This window comes from Larus michahellis, chromosome 15, assembly GCF_964199755.1.
Source record: "Larus michahellis chromosome 15, bLarMic1.1, whole genome shotgun sequence".
NCBI lineage: Eukaryota > Metazoa > Chordata > Aves > Charadriiformes > Laridae > Larus > Larus michahellis.
The window spans coordinates 10,083,288-10,100,158 of record NC_133910.1 but is presented as its reverse complement, the minus strand read 5'-3'; the positions used below and the strand labels follow the sequence as shown (position 1 = coordinate 10,100,158).

Sequence of the window (16,871 nt, the reverse complement as noted above, 5' to 3'; positions counted from 1 at the left end):
GAATCCCCAGCATCTCTTTCTTACAAAATTGATTCTTATTCCAAGTAAAAACAATGTCTAGATTCTCTTCACATGTCACCTGCAACCCTCAGACGTGTTGTGGAGTCCCAAAGAACAATGCACTTAAAGTAAGGGGAAAGAGAAAGTGAACATTTCCTTAAAATTTTCTTCCCTTTACATTTTAACACCGTACACTTCATGTGCCTGTCATACTAAAAAGAAAACAACACAACAAAAACCCTGTGCTATTTAGTACCAGCCAGTAGTAGCTGAGCACTTCAGCTCTTCAGGCTGGAACAGCTTTGCCTCTGATGGCTGCAAATCTGCCCTAAGGAATCAGGAATGAGAGATCCTGACCAGTAACTCACCTGCTCTGAACGGTAAGCACCAAGGATGTGAACCAGAAGGCCCTTGGATTTCAAAAGGAGTGTCTGCTGATCAGAGCAATGCAGCAGGGATGATGAATTAACAGCAGACAGAGTATGAATGGAAACTTTATTTTTTTTTTGGCTACGACAGAAGCTACTAATGGATGCTGTACTCACATACGCAATTCATGTAGAAGGTTTCTGGGAGCCCAGTGGCTCCTGAGCCTGCCAACCTTATCTCCACAAGGGTTTCCTGGGAAAGCCACTCCTAATGCTAAAGGGCACATGATCCACGAGGTTCTTAGCTAGGAAGAGAGTTTTGGGAATTGTGCCACGGCAGTGAGCTATGAAGAAGACATATAATAAAATAATAAAGCCAGGAAAGCCATTATGCCTGTAACTGTGTGCTCTGTGCACACCAGGCTTCAAGCTGTACACTTAAAAAGGGCAAGTACTGCCAGATTTTCAGCTCTTTGATTTATTTAAAGCCCCATGAATTCTCCCTTCTGCTTCATCTCAGATGATTAAAGACGAAGATATCACTTGCATAGGTGACTGACAGACATGGAAAAGAACACCCAAGCAGCCAAATATTAAACTATTAATGTTGTGCGTTACCTGGTGTTATGTATCCGGTAGCAGCAGCTGCCCCAACAAATGCCCCCCGTGTTAAAGCGCCTCGTCCTCTGCCTCGAACAGCCTGGACTGCTGCAGAAACAGCTGTATTGACAACCCCTTTAGTCTGCCCAGAGTAATAAAAAATAGCAATTCAGAAAGCGAAAGCATTGCTGGAAATGCCATCTGCATTAAATCACCACCTTTTAAAAATCCCTTTAAACATGCTTCATTTGCCAGTCGTGTTAAAGGCAGAATACGGACTGGAGAAGTACTGACCCGCAGAATCTGACACAAACCCAGCCAGGCTGGTGACTGCAGTGCACAGCGGTGCACACCCAGTCCAGCGCCTGCACTTGCCTCAGCCCTGGCGGTCGGCACAGCCAGACCGTGTGTTATTAACTTCAGGTTTGGTTGCATGGGCATGAACCAACACCGGTGGCTTCTACCCTTTCTCTGCTGTGCCTCGCTGCTGTTTTTCCCACCACCTTACAAGCTTCCTCTCCTCCATCTACATCATTTTCCTTGCTTCTCTCCTGCCATTCTGAACCCACAGAACTTCAGCAGGGCCAGAGTTTCACCCCAAAGACAAATAACTTCCTCGGGACAACACTGCGCTGCTTTAACCGAACTTCGCTAGAATGCCACCTGCCTTTTCCTATTGTCACCAACAAGCAAAAGCGCGCAACGAGTTACAGAAGCTGCTGTTGCTCACTGCATCAGAGCACAGCTTTGCTGTACTAGATGCCCCAGCTGCCCCTGAAAACAATAAAATCATGTAAATTCAGGTATTTCAAATACAAGTTTGACAGTTATTGCCACTGTTTACCTGCTGCAAAATGAACACATGAACAACAATAAAAAAAGAAAAATCAGAATTTAGGAACTGCCTGAATCAGAGGTCATTTCCATACCTTAACTGCATGTGGAATGTTATCCTGTGAGGTAGTGTTTCCTCATTAACTAGACTTTCAATACTCCTAACCAAAGGTCTTAGTGAAATGGAGAGGATTTAGTTACAGAACAAAATAAACAGAGTGTACTTATCTTTTATAAGTGTATTTTAAGATACATTCTGCTCCAGTGTGAAATGACAAGAAAATCCTAATTCTAACGTTACTCACGCAACAGAGACACAAATTGTAATCCTCGGGACTTAGCTCAGACTGTAGTCCTCTGGAGGAAGAACACTCTTTAGCTTCTGCTCTGTTCAACCTTAATTTTAATAGATTTGACACACCATTGTGGCTGTTAAACCTAATGGACGAGGCTGAGCTTTTTTATTATACAAGTCTTCCTCACCAAACAAAATGGCTCATCTGAAAAGTTGAAAAGGTGCAAAAATTTCCATTTACTCCAAAACCTAGAGTTAAGACCTTTACCTGACAATAAATGACTCATCACTAAGCCTCCACATCGTACCCGATGAAGGAGCACACTACGGCTCTGGCCCAAAACACAAGAGACTTCCACATCATCACTGCCTGAACCACTGACCTTACTGTACCTCCTCCAGCTAATCGGCGCCTCTTTCTGTGTGCCTCCTTTTCTACTGTATTTCCCACAATATGGGCTCAACTATCAGATTATATTGTCATACTACAATAATTATTATAGAAGAATAAAAATAGAAACCTTACGTGTGTGTGCATAGAACAAGAGACTGAAATCACTTGCTTCCTGTGTAAGTTCCTGTATCATAAAACAACCCAGAGCTGTGATAACAGAGTGGTCCAAAAAGCAAGTAACAACTCTTACCTGAGGAAGAATCTTCTTTTTCTTGTTGTTTGCTGCATTGGGCCCAGAAAACAGTTTTTCAAGTGCTGCTAATGCAGCACTTGCTTTTGCTACTTTCTTATTTGGGCCTGCACCTCTGAACTTCTGCCCATCTACTTCTACCTGAAAATGGAGACAGGAGTTTATGCCTAGTATTTATCCTTGGGAGTACCACACTGCACCCACTCATCATGGTGTGCCATCCATAAAGAACTTCAGAAGTTTAAAAAAAAAATAAAATCCTCAGTGTTTTATGTGACAAATTCCTATTGCTTCTAGGTTATGAAGCTGATAAAGAATACCTAAGTGATCCTGTGAACCATTACATCGCTGCTGTTAGGAATCTGGAACCTACGAATGCAATTCAAAGACCAGTATTTCTCTTTGATACTGAATTTAGCCAGTATGCTTGAGCTCCTCAACACGTGAATGATACCGCTGGGAAACAGGGGGTTTAGGAATCATTTGAGGCTCCCCTCATCTTTATCAATGCTTTATATACCAACATCTTTGCCTACACTATACATACGCTGTTAAACTGGGATGCTGCCTCACAGCACTTCAGACCCCAGCACTACTGCAGAGGCAGCACAAATAGATGAAGAAGAGAAATGAGTTTACTCTCTGCTACAGTCATTCCAAATACCCCCGATAAGCTGGCAATAGGAGACCGAAATCAGGTCACTGATGTGGGGTTACCAAGTATGTTTGCAAAAGTTGCAAATCAGATATTTTTGTCGTGCTGTGGATCTTCTACTTCCCCCTCCTCCTCATTTCAAGACATGATGTAGTTTGGAGCTGTCAGAATCCTGCTTTAACTCTCATTGTATTTTCCTAAAGCATAAAAGACATTCCTTTCCCCAGTCTAATCATCACAGCAGTAATAAGAGATAGAAAAATCTGAAAACATGACCACCGCAGATGTGCATTGCAAAAAGCAAAAAGCAAAAAATCTGAACTGTAGCAGCAAGCAACCCCAGAGGCTGAACCGCTGTTAATAAAACCACCTACCAATTCTGTAACTCTGCCTCACTCACCTCCATCACAAAGCGCTTGTCATGGCTTCCACCCGTCTCAGAGATGAGCTCATACTTCAGACCTCTTCTTTTTTCATTGAGCTCCATCACTGGGTTTTTGCCACTTGCTGTGAGTATAGGACCCTGAGTTCTTACCTAGAGAGACATTTATGGTGTTGCTTTAGAGCCTTTGTCTCTTCCAAAGGCAGACAGACATCTAACAGCACTGTGGCTTACAGTGCCGCATGGCCAGCCACTCGGAGAAGGCCAGCAGTAGCTTGTTCTTCCCACCACACAGGCCTCAGCAGGAACAGACCTGTGTCAGAGGCAACACTGCTTTGGCTTCAGCGTAACATGCTGCACTAGAACAGCAGATAGAAAGTCTCTTCTCTAAAGAACATCAGGGGGACAAACAATACTGGCAAAGAAGTCACACCTTTATTTCTGTTGGTGAGAGCTACTGTTCTGGTGGCTTGGTCTGGTACCTACACAACACTGAACATCACACTTGGAATTTCAACCCTGAGAGTATCCAAAGCTGAAGCTGAGGCCACAGTCTCAAGTTCTTTGAAATGGAAGGCTTTACCACTGAAAGGAGAGATCAGCCTTCACAACCTCACACACGTCTCTGCTGCACAATTACATCCTGGCACTACTGAGCTGTGGCTGAAGAAGTCTCATATCCCAGGTCGCATGTTTCAGCAGAAACACCTGTAACTGTCTGGGAAGCAAGGAAGGTACAGCTGAGCTCCCAGCACACCAGCCTGTGTTAGAGTGCACTCAGCTACAGATACAAATCACTCACGAATGAAGAAAACTATGATTAAGGGATCAAACCAATGCTTTCCAAAGCAGTTTCTTATTTTGGATAAAGATCAGGAGTCCTAGTAGCAGGACCTGCCCTTTGAAAGTAAAGTGGCTCAAAAATGTAAACATGAAAGCACAAAGTCTTGTAGCTTGGGAAATACCTCGGTCATCTTAAAATATTGCCCACTTTTGTGATAAAATACAATAAATTCTAAAGGAAAATTAACAGGTCAGCTTGTTGAGTATAAAATACACCCATTTTCTTTCCCTGTAAATGTCTCAGTGCACTAAATATATATGTGAATTGAGTTGTCCGTGATTACAGACTGTCTGGAAATTAAGTGGCTTCCAACTGAAGAATTTCATGTTTTAACACCTTGGCAAAAATTCGAAGAACAGAACAATTACTTATATTTACATCAACCCCCCCTGCAGTCCTGGAAAAAAGCATTATAACAAAAAAGAAAGCAGGGATCTACGATGGTTTATCAGTACAACCCCCAGGAAGCTTGCCGCAGAGCTATCAGGCAGACAAACAAATATACAAATTAAAGCTATTCCTCAGTCTTCACACAGGATGCTTCTCCAAAATCCCTGGTGGCAATTACAAACACTGGTTGAGGAAATCAGGAAGAGAAGGGTGAAAGGGGTGACATCTATGCATGAGTTTAAAATCTCCTGTGTTCTCAATGGTGAAAAGAAACAAATACCAGAAATATTTTAAGAAAATATCCAATTAATGTACTACAGTCCCATCACAGCTTGATTCCGGGGGACATTCAGCTAAAAGTACTGGAATTTTGTCCTTTGAGGAATACTCTATTTCCCACAGCCTCAGTGAGAAAACAAGCACAGCATGCTCCTTGTGGCACCTGACTTCAGCTACAAGTGCCAAAGTTAAAGTACATTACATTGAAACTGGAGCATTTTCAATGCAGCATGTTCTAGTCCATTCAATATGCATAGAGTTACTAGGTTTTACATTTCTTAACATCTAATGAATTTTTATATTTTCATTGGTCTTCATGTGTATCAGTTTAAAACACTGTCTATGTAAGTACATCTTTTTGACAAACCCACTATTACAAAACAGAAATTATGAAATTTGCACTACTAGCGCCCAAAGGCGCCAAACCAGATGGAGCTGTCCCAATCGTAAGACCGTACATAAGCCAAGAGACAACACCTGTCTCAAAAGGTTTATGGTCTTCTGAGGACAAGATGGCCCCCACCCTAAACTTGAGGAAAGGAGGCACAAAGATCAGTTACTCGTGACACAAAGTTTATGGCAGATCTGAGACTGGAAACCTTCTCTTCATTCCTCATCCACCACCACAACTAAAACACGATCCTCTTCTGGGAGAAGAGAAAAAAAACCCACAAACCCCAAAACCCTAAAGCCCGTACCTCTCCATCACTTGTACTTTTTAATGCAATACTCACCTCTAGGGTAGCGGAGGTGTCAGCTGTGGAATTTCCAGTATTATTGCTTGAGATTGAAGATATTGTTTCATTTTTACCTTCAGTATCTGATTTTTCATCAGAACTCATACACTCCACATCTGCATCAAAACCAGTTGGATACCCCATCGCTTGCAAAACCTACAACAAAGCCACAGGAACTGAACTGTAAAATAGGTAGCAGTACAGGAACGAATACAAAGCTGACTACAACCCAACAAGAATGTCCACCATACACTTAATAAAGGCAGATTGCTTAGAAATAAATTTTCTCCTGTGTTGAAATGGAGAAAAACACAATAGCAATGGGAAAAATAGTTCCAGGTTTCCAAAAGTGGAATCAACACAAACAGAATTTTAGTCTCAAAGACAGCAATTACTCATAAGCATCATCCATCATCTCAAGAATTCCTTGAGCAATAAATCAAGATTCAGAAATGCATCCACTGCACGGCACTGCTTAAGAGTATGATAAGGAGATTGTTCTACACACCATTTTCCCCCTCTCTCTGTGTATATGGACAGATCAAGAGATTGACTGTGAGGCAAACAAGACAGACAGTCTTATGAGAATCAAACCATTGTAATTCTCCAAGATGGTAGTTATGGAGTTTCCTAGGAAACCAGAGGCAACAGAGAGTGGGTACCCAAGTAGTACACAAAATGCATCCCTGAAGCTACAGGGCTGATACCACCTCCACCACCAGAGGGTAGATGCTTCCAAAGCAGCTGTACAGGGAGCACATTCCTGAACAGAGATGTGAGGTGAAGGGACGCCCAGCAAGCAGAGAACAAAATCTGTCTGCAGTGAGCCTGCCTGGTGGTGAACCACGCACAACCTCCAGGCCTTTCTCCATACTGCTTACACCTAGCACCTCTACAGCAAATGAAATTTTGCTGATTAAGGTATTCATCAGTTCCCTCAAAAATAGCCTTTGCTAGCAAGGCCAGCCTCTCCTTTAACCAGCAACCCAACCTAGCTGTATGGAGCTACCAGACGCAGGCCCAAAAGAATCTGAAAAGAACCTGAAGCTGCCCTGAAAATTGAGTCCCAAGAACAAAGTTAGCAAAAATCACTGTGTTCCAACACCGAATTGAGAACTGAATGGGTAACTCCAAGCTCAGCTCCTGTACAATCGTGGTCCATTTGGCTGCCTTTTCAGAGCTTCTAAATTCTAAAAAGTCAGATCTAGAAACTGAAATGGGCACATTATTCCCTTTTCTAAGTCTGGGAAAGCAGGGCCCAGATCTACTTAGGAAAAGAAAGAATGAAAGAGGGGAAAAAAAAAAAAAAGCTAGTCTCTAACACACCACCCCTTTCCTCTTGGCTGGAATCACTGGAATCAGACATGTTTTGAAGTGTAGCCCAGGATTTGTAGGTGTGAAAATCTAGAGAAGACAGAGCTGAGTAGGCACCAGCACAGATCTGGCTGATGCAGAGAGGTTCAAGGGCAGACAAGTCACAGCTTTTCAGGGCAAGTTTTGTATTTTATTTTTTTTAAATGACTGCAGGGATAGAGGCAAAATAAAAGAATGAGGCAGAAGGTCTGGAAGGACACGCATGCAGAGAGCTACTTTTCCTGGAGGAACACCACATTCCCTCGGATACTTCTGGACACTTTGAACTTGAAAGGACATGGGGCAATGGGATTTTCAAAACTGAAATCAAAGGAAAGCAGAAAGTTGCCAGATGAAGCTTCTAAAAAGGAAATTCTGTTCAAAACAAAGTGAAGCACAGAATGACAGATGGGCTTGTTCCTATGATAAGTGCAGTTCCATTAAAAGAGGTTCTCTTTCACATGAATTGTCTGGAGGAAACTTTAATTTCTTCCCAGAAACTGCTCTCGCAGTCTGAACTGTCCTCACGCAATGCAATAAGGACGTTCATGTGGGATGTTTCAGTCTGTCACTGCTTTACAGGGCTGAGCTCTGTCATGTAGAGCACCCACAAGAAGCACCAGTAGGCTGGCCAGCACCTGAATGATACTAGGCCCTTACTGAAAATTGGACTGGAGAGCAATCATTTAGGTACGCTGTTTATCCCAGTGCACACAGGTAATCTTCAGACACTGAAGACAGGATGTGACTCCACATTTCCAGGAGCTCACAACCCAGGAACAGACACAGCGAAGGAAGGGGAGAAAGAAGGAGCCACCAACATGCCGTTTTCAAATCAAAAGGAGGAAGGAGTAGAACAGAACTGAACCCCTCCAGTCCAGAACTTAAACACCACATTCAATCCATTGTCACTTGACCTGACCTGCAGAGCCCTGGGAAGTTCTCCCTCCCCTCCACTAGTGTAAAACCAGGGATGCTCTTTGAACCATGCCCAGCAGTGTTTAGCGTATGTAGGAAACTCAGCTTCATCCAAATTTATTTTTTTTAATTCTGAGGTTGCATATTACTAGTTCTAACCATATTTCATACTCTGTGTTCCAAGATCTGGGTTAGCAGATTACTTCAGGCTGCCTTACCTTCACTGCCACATGGAGCTTGGCTGTTTTCTTAGAAGGTCCTGATGCTTCATATGTCGTACCATCAACATCTACAGACATTGTGAAGACTGGGGCATGGACTGGACCAGACTGTGACAGCAGCTTATACTGAAGCCCTGGCCTGATTTGGTTCAGCCTCATCAGAGCATTCATGAGATCTATTGCTTTACTATCTAGTACTAGTACAAGATAGTAGAAAGGGGGGTGGGGGAGGAGGGGGAAAAGAAAAAAAAAAAAGAGGGGAGATGAACAAAACAAGATGAACAGAAAAATGAAACAGTTTGCATTTCAGTGCCTTTGGTCTGTATAAAGGAGCAAAACAACCCTCAGCCTCTCAGAGGTCGAGGATAGCCCTCACACTGTTAAGTCTTCAATAAGCCATTCTAATTCTGGGTAATAACTACAATTACCCATTTTTTAATATTGTTAACGCGATTCTTTTGTGGCTAGCTGTATTCTTCCTGGCTGCTATAAAAGGAGCAACAAGTTTTATAGTTAGTGAGGAACCAGATCCAGAACTGGCACCCAAGTAGCACAATGAAAATAGCCCCCAGAACTGACTGGGTCCCAGCGATGCTGAGAGACATCTAGTCTGTGCAGATATGCAGTGTCAATGTTTTGTAGATTAAGTATTTTACTTTTCTTGTGGGAGGTCTTGAGAGACCTGCAACTAGCTCTAGAAGAGGAAAAATGTAAAAAGGCAAATCTTCACCCAGCAAAGTGACTGCACTATTTTGGAAAAAAAAAATAGACCCGCAGTATAGGGACATCAATAAAATACCTCAGCTGCTTGGGCAACTTATATTTTACTGTAACTTGATAGGTAATCCCATTTTAAAATGCAAATCATTCAGTTAGTAAAACATGTCAGGGGAAATTCAGATGCACAATAAGAGATGTGTTTGACATTCCAAATGTGGGGTGATAAGAGACAACACTTTTTTGTTCCAAAGACTTTTTCACATGCTATTCCACACTGACACAGAGCAGCTTTTAAACCAGCTCCCACTGTACAATAGAGCTTTGAAAACAGTATGGAGACGTGTTGCACTTACTTTTCCTCAGATTACGCTTCATCTTTTTATTTGGATCTTTATCATCCCCGACGCTGTCTTCAAATGGTCTCTTAAGAGCAGATGAGCCTGTACCTAGGGTATAAATTTCCTTGTAATATGGATATGCTATTAAAAAAAAAAAAACAAAATTCCATAGCAGGAGTCTGATTAGTCCCATACTGTTCCTTGCATGTTTATAATGAAAAGAACTCAACCATCAGTCAAAGCTTTCTTACTGCTACATGTCAGCCAATGTTAGCTTACTACTCACTGTACCATGCCATGCAAGATGCCTGTTCCCAATATCGTGTGTGATATAAGTACTGTAATTCTGCTGGTTTTTACACTTAGTCTAATAGCATTGTTTTTGAAAAAATGCATAGGAATTTATTTTTATTAGATGTATATTGTTTTCTAGGAAGAATTCTTGAGTAATTTTTTATAATAAGACATGCATCACATGTTTTTTGACCAGCCTACAGTCCCTCCTTCCCCAGCATAAGAATCAAGCACGCTACTTTTACTCTTCAGACCCCAAAGGACTTTGTGCTTAAAGAAAATCATCAGCTATATTCTAGCTGTACTGCTGCTCTCCTCTGTTGGTACGTCTAGAGAACAGAACTTCCAGATTTTCTCCTAACAGTGAAATATTTTTTAAAAAAAAATACATTTAACACAAACAAAAGCCTTTACCTTCACAGCCTAACTCACGAATTTCACACATTCTAAATTAAACCCCAGTTTACTGCCCAATTAGTGGTTTTTGGAGCAAACAATACCTACCTTCTTTGTCAGTTACTGACCAGGAATATTTCTGAAATGACTTATTTGATGGGAGGGGATCCATTTCCAAAACTTTATAGATCTGACCAAAGGCTGATAATCTGAGGGCATGCTATAAGGTGACAGTAGAAACGTAAGTTACATCATAGCACTGCTTTATCTCAGTTGTCTTAAGTTTCTAAATAAGTTTGTAGACGCAGACCCACTTCTATGAGAAGACAGCTCCTACAGCTACCTTCTGTGATAGCTATAGAAAATACTAATGTCTAAAAATTTCAACTCGTTAACTTCTGTAATACAAAGCACAGGACACTTGGACAGGGCACCTACTCAAGGGCTCCATGCCACAAGCACTTGAGGTGGGATGCAAGTGGCACCCAGACATTAGACTGCCTTTTCTGAGGATTAGATTTCATATACTTTTAACTCTTGCACTCATGAACTATCATTAAACCTTTCCACCATAGCACACCAGAAGAACTGTCAGGACTATCATTAAAATAAACTATCCTGGCAGAGAATAAATTGTATTAATGAGCTGCAATCTTCACTGTTACAGTATCGAGCTCCTCAGAAGTACGAGTTTTCTACCTGAGCGCTGTGTGTAATGGCTTCTTTTTGCTGAACCGTCATGTAAGACAAAGCATCTGTTGGCTCCCGCTCACAGGGGTCATGCAGACCAGGGCCTCCTAGGAGTGAAAGAGGCGAAGCAGATTATTGAGAGTAAACGTGAAGCAATACAAAAATGGGGACTGATGGCTATTGCAAAGCCAGGCTCAGTCTTCAGCAGAGCAGGAAGTGCACCTTTTCCATAAGGGATGCAAACATCATACAAAACAAGCTAATTCCAAGAATTGTACTCCCTTGCAGCAATGGCCACAGAATTTACCAGGGTTAACACCGCACATGCATAACAGCATGAACTAAAAGCAGTAGGTTTAAAAAAACCAAGTTATTTGGATAGATCTATAGATTTCAATGAATCTATAGAAAACAGATGGTCATTAAGTCTATTAATTGTTTACAACCCCTTAATGAGATAAGGGTTAATTTCTAAACAAACCTAACATTCCCCATTAACGTCTATTACATTAGAAGTATTCATTCGAACAGTTACAACCATGCAATTCCTTTTTTTTTTTTTTTCTGCCTTTTAATTTTAAATAAGAAACCATTCATTTAGCTCCACTGCAGGTTAGGAGTTCAAGGCAGGCATTTTTCATCTACTCATACAGCCACAACAAAACGTTAAGGCCTCATCAACCTTTTGTGTTCCTGAAGTTAATCTGGCCGCTTACCGGGAAGCAGAATTCCAGATGCCAAACACTCCATCACTCGTCGCAATGCTTCCCCAGCGCCCAAAGGTCTATTACAAGTACCTATAGATTTTTCACATATAAGCTCGAGTGGCTAGAAGACATTAAATTACGATTAGTATGGACACAAGGGTAACTGTAACTGCAGTTAAATACGGAGGGGTAGAGGGGAAGAACATTCACATCCGCTTACTTCATTTTTAATGCACGACAGGTCTAACTGACGGACAGCCATCCTTGAGGACAGCTCACGGCACACACATTTGTCCCCTACGCTGAGTCACCTTTTGAGGAAAGCAACTGCTCTCCACTAACCACCCCTGAAGTCTAAAAGGAGGAGCCTTGCAAAGCCAAGTCACATGAGTATTTCCCTCCTCTCAAAGGGTTATCAGTTCTACACGAGAGAACGTGCTGCCTCCCCTGACCTACAAAGCATTCCTCTCTGGATGTGCCAAGCATTTGGCCCTCTCCAAACCTGCTAATGTGAAATGGAATCCTCTGGTAGGAGCAGCACTGTCATGGTAGCAAGGTCTTTTTGAAAAGCTAAACTTGGAGGAAACAAGTGGGATTCTATTGCAAGCCCATAAGGATGTGCAAAGCCCACAACATTATGCCTCTTCCCACGGTATCCGTACATCTTACAGACTGAACAAATACTCGTGTTTTCTTTCCTTCCTACAAGCACTTTTCTACACAGGTAAGAGTTAGTGGGGAGTAAAAGGCAGGGGGTTAAGGAGGAGTTCCACACAATGCACTGTTTTCTCCACTCCAGATGCTGCTACAATTCTCAGGAGATCTGAGAACTGACCCTGTGCCCTTCAACTCTTTCTGTACTTACCCATCCTTTCAGTGGTGCCCATGTGGGGACTCTGTTGCACAAATCCCGCAGAATACGAAGGACAATTACACATGATTTTAGTCCATTTGCCCTGGCCTAAAACAAACAAAATGATTCCAGTACACCTGCAAAAACCTGGCCTTCAATTTTGCTTTTCTTTTTAAATGTACAGAGTCCTGGGACAGATTTTTTTAATTATTATTACTTAATACGTAATCAGCTTCATGCAAAATAAAAACAGGTATATAAAAGTAAAATACTTCAATTTAGAGAGACATATAAAAGAGGAAGCAAAATGTCAAGATTGCTTTTGTAGCCTCATGACAACTCTAGACCAGTTGGCTGTCTACCTGTCATGTTTGCCCTGGTACAGTACAGCACTGACTTCGGAACGCTAGACCTTTGCTCTATTAGGGGCTAGTCAGAAATTAAAGAGGCATTAAAATTAAAACTGTCTCAAATTAAACCTCATAAGGCTACAATAACAACAAGGTAAGAACAAATAGCCAACCTGAAACCATTTGGCGTGCCGCAGAGACGCCAAGGCCTCCAGGCATTTCTGCCTGTCCAATAAGTCCGGAGGATCTTTCATCGCAACATTATCTACTGGTAAAAATGGGATAAAAAGAGACAGATACAATTTGACCAAGGGGTTTCTGTCACAATACAAAAAGAGTGGCAGCATCTCAATGAGATAATAAGACTCCCAGAATTTAAGTGCACCATGTTATTTAATTTAAACAAGCCATTAAAGGTAGTAAATGTGCACGTGTGCAACAGAAGCAAAGGCATTCACTCCTTGTAAAATAATAGTAATAATAAAGATGGCCACTGCTACAGACAATCTGGGATCTTATTAAAAACGTAGAACACATTTCAGGGCAGAAAATAGCTATATAGCACTTTTCCTTTTTTGTTGTTGTTTGGGTTGTATTGGGGTTTTTTTTGCCCCCTCTCCTTTCCCTTCTTTTGACTTTTATTCCACAAAAGTGGCACAGAATTTCAGACACAAGTTTCTTTTGATTCTTGGAGGGATATAAAAAAAATTGTAAAGAAAACCATTGAATATTTGAAATATTATTGCATGAACAGTACAAGCCAATATAATTCAATGAAACAAATATACAAGAAACACTAGTAAGAATTTTTACAGTTTGATTAGTCTTTCATATAAACAGAACATATGAAAGAAGTGAGTACTTTGGTAACTTCCAGATCATTAACGTATTAGAGAAGTAGTCCCCTCCTGTAAAAATCTCTTCCCAACAGCAACTGAAATCAACAGAGGAAATTCAAAGAAGGATTTGAGAGACAAGACACCAATATCTTCTGTGCAGGTTTACACTTTTTTCTTTTTTGTTTCCTCCCCTTTTCTCTTTTTTTATCCACCATGCAAACAAACTGCTTTTAGCAGTCCTATCTGATTCTATATTGAGGGACATTAGGCATCAGACCTTTCTTCCCTAGTTTTGTGTGTGTGTGTGTGTGTGTGTGTGTGTGTGTGTGTGTGTGTGTGCGTGCGAATGCAACGTCAATTAAAACCTTGAATATGTTATTTTCCTATGAATACACAATTACTCTTTATTTCAAAATAAATAATTTGGAAATACAGTCTTTTCGTTGTTCATAATGGTCAATTCTCCAGGTCGTGAGACTTGTGCAGGTCTGAATGCAATACAATACCCATTAAAAATTGAAGACCATGCTAGATAAGCAAAATACAGCAAGACTTGTAAAATATGAGGACAAGTTTGAAGAAAAAAGTACCATCAATTTGTAGTACAATTTATTAGTAACATCTCAAAGTACTTTTTTGTAGGTTACTTTGGATAGTATTGGTTGAACGTGTAGTTGAATCTTTAATGTTAAAGTTGCTTCACCTCCTATTCCATTCAATGGGAAGGTTACTCTGGTAAAAGCACATTGTGTTATGATGGATAAAAGAGCCCAAAGCCAAAAGAAAAAACCCAGTGTAAAACTGAACAGAACCAGTTGTCTTGTCTGACAGTTCACAGGTTGGAGTTCACACCTGCTGGCTCTGCTGTCAGCAGAAGACTTAAGTGCTATACGCTTATTTTCTAACCCCAATGAACTTCGCAGCAGATATTTGCATTGTTTCTTATTGCCCTTATCAATAGTATCACAAGACTGGATTAGTCACTCCTCTTGCCTGTTTTCCAAATAAAAGCTGCAGAGTCTCAAGGCACGGGATTTCTATGAGCACAAAAGGTCACTTTGAACACAGGATTTGCTTCTAAATTTCCTCTGCAGTTTCATTCTTTTCAGGAGTGACATTTTGTGGCATACAATTACTAAATGTACATCTATGTAGTTCTGTAGGAAACTTTATTGTGGACAATATAAACATCTGCTTAAAGCTCATGTATTGTATAAAACAACTACTGTCAATGAATGATCAGAATCTTATTTTAAAACGTTAGAAATGGCAAAGGTGACTGATTGCAAAATCATTTAATTTCTTGCAATGAACTGGATCTTTAAACGCCTAGGTATTTTTAATTAGTATTATACAAGGCTTTGCTAAAGTCTGTTGCAGCCATTGACAAAGTATATTAATTTTTCCTTTAAACTACAAAACAAACAGAATACTTATCATCTGTCATTCACGTGAATGAAAAATTGTTTCCAACAAGTTTTTCCTACTGGATTAAGGCTAATTCCAAAGATCTAAATTACAAATATGTCAGAGAATTTTGCCAATTACAAATTCCATAGTAGTGTGCTGAGCATCAGGCACAGATGTTGCAGTCAGCCAACTTTTGGGTGCAAGATTCTATTAAACAGAAAGATGAAGAGAACGGGCAGTGAAGAGGGTGAGCAGCTTTAGCAGACTCCCTTTCGACACCCTCGGGAGAATGGCATGTTTCTTCATGCTCTGCCAGTCAGGAAAGTGAGACCAAATCAAAATTTTCAAATGTGATTGCAAAGCTTTACTTCTTTTCTTGTGGTTTTAAGAAGGGCAATGATACAGGGAGTTTAATAAACAGTTAATAACAAAGCCCTGACATTAGCTCACACTATGCAACATGGAACCAATCCTTCAGTAATTCTCTCCCCACTTGCTGTATGTGTTCTCTTCACACAGGAGCTGCCAACTTCATTCATTTGCAGCCAGCCATACGAGGAGCATTGTCTTCTCCATAGAGGCAAGGTAAATCTGTGGTTCGTTGCCCCTTCAAAGGCACTTGGCACCTTTGGAGCATCACTGGCCACGTCTGCACAGCGAAGGCAGCAGCAGAGGCAGACCATTCTCAAGGAACAAGGTTGATTTCAGCCCCACTTTGGTAAATTAACTTGTTTATTATTACATAATTTCGTTGTTACTATATGCTCAGTAGCAACAACCAATTTGCAAGCTACAAGGTTCTGGTCTAGAAAGCCCAATTTATACTTTATGCAATGACTACAAAAATTCAGTTTCTTAAGAAGTTTAAATTTTAAACTGATGCAAAATGTGGGAATTTTAGGTGCTTGACTTCTCAAGTCAACATGAGAAAGCAGAGCTTTATGGATAGCCATTTGTGAGAAACACTGAAATGCACACACACACACTGGTCCACTATTTATTTTTGCTAACAAGCAGCAAAAACAAATAGGACAAACACCACATCTTAAACGTGAACACTCTTCCAAAGAGGCGGGGACTGAAGAGAAATCCAGGAATGTTTTTCGATACATTCTGACATCAGGGCATGAAGGCACACACAGCATTCCTACGGGACAAAGGGGAGCGCTGGGGCGGCCGTGTCGCCTCACCTCACAGGGTTAGAGACAGGTTAGTGCCGCTCCCACCCAACTGAAACCTTGGTCAGTTTCGCCCCGCCCTGCCCCGAGCGGCCCACGGCCCATCTTACAGCCAGATGAAAGGCAAGTTGACAAGCATTTTGAGCTCCCTCATTCAAAAGAGTGGATGGAATAAACTCAAAACAGTTTTTAAAACTGCACAGAAAGTATATTTACATTTAGGTGGCATTATTGGGGGGTATTGAAAAAAATATGGCAGTACTTCCTTTGGAGAGCAAGGTGTTTTCACCAACAGTTTCTCTGAGTATTTTCTCTTCATATTAGATATGAAACTTTTCTGGTCTGAATCTATGTGACAGTGACCTAAATATGGTTGGAAATATTATGGAAAAAAGTATTCCTTCCCTTTAAATTTACTTAGTGACATCTGCATAATGTTTCACATACCTTTGAAAAGGAATATGATAAATGTCTCTGTTCACTTGTGATGAATCAATGTCAAAGAAGCTGGGCTTTAAAACAAGATCCACTACCCTATTAACTGTCCTCATCGGCTGTACTGAAATGATAGTGTAA

The 16,871-nt window shown here is 41.0% G+C and overlaps 1 protein-coding gene across 50 annotated transcripts in view; it reads right to left on the bottom strand.

The window, feature by feature from the left end:
- The window catches only part of STRBP (spermatid perinuclear RNA binding protein), an 80,501-nt gene that overhangs the window by 27,111 nt on the left and 36,519 nt on the right, over window positions 1-16,871 (bottom strand). For 16 of the 50 annotated variants that reach the window (XR_012590072.1, XR_012590073.1, XR_012590075.1 and 13 more), the window contains 11 exons: window positions 13,042-13,136; window positions 12,531-12,626; window positions 11,675-11,786; window positions 10,968-11,065; window positions 10,377-10,488; window positions 9,594-9,719; window positions 8,518-8,717; window positions 6,026-6,184; window positions 3,797-3,931; window positions 2,742-2,882; window positions 987-1,110 (listed from right to left, as the gene is read on the bottom strand). Coding sequence is in view for 46 of the 50 variants with exons in the window: in XM_074608961.1 (XP_074465062.1) it covers window positions 987-1,110; window positions 2,742-2,882; window positions 3,797-3,931; window positions 6,026-6,184; window positions 8,518-8,717; window positions 9,594-9,719; window positions 10,377-10,488; window positions 10,968-11,065; window positions 11,675-11,786; window positions 12,531-12,626; window positions 13,042-13,136 (1,398 nt within the window). In the remaining 4 variants the exon portion in view is untranslated. The remainder of the gene's footprint in view (window positions 1-986; window positions 1,111-2,741; window positions 2,883-3,796; window positions 3,932-6,025; window positions 6,185-8,517; window positions 8,718-9,593; window positions 9,720-10,376; window positions 10,489-10,967; window positions 11,066-11,674; window positions 11,787-12,530; window positions 12,627-13,041; window positions 13,137-16,871) is intronic. The other 34 variants (XR_012590076.1, XM_074608973.1, XM_074608972.1 and 31 more) reach the window with 5 other exon arrangements.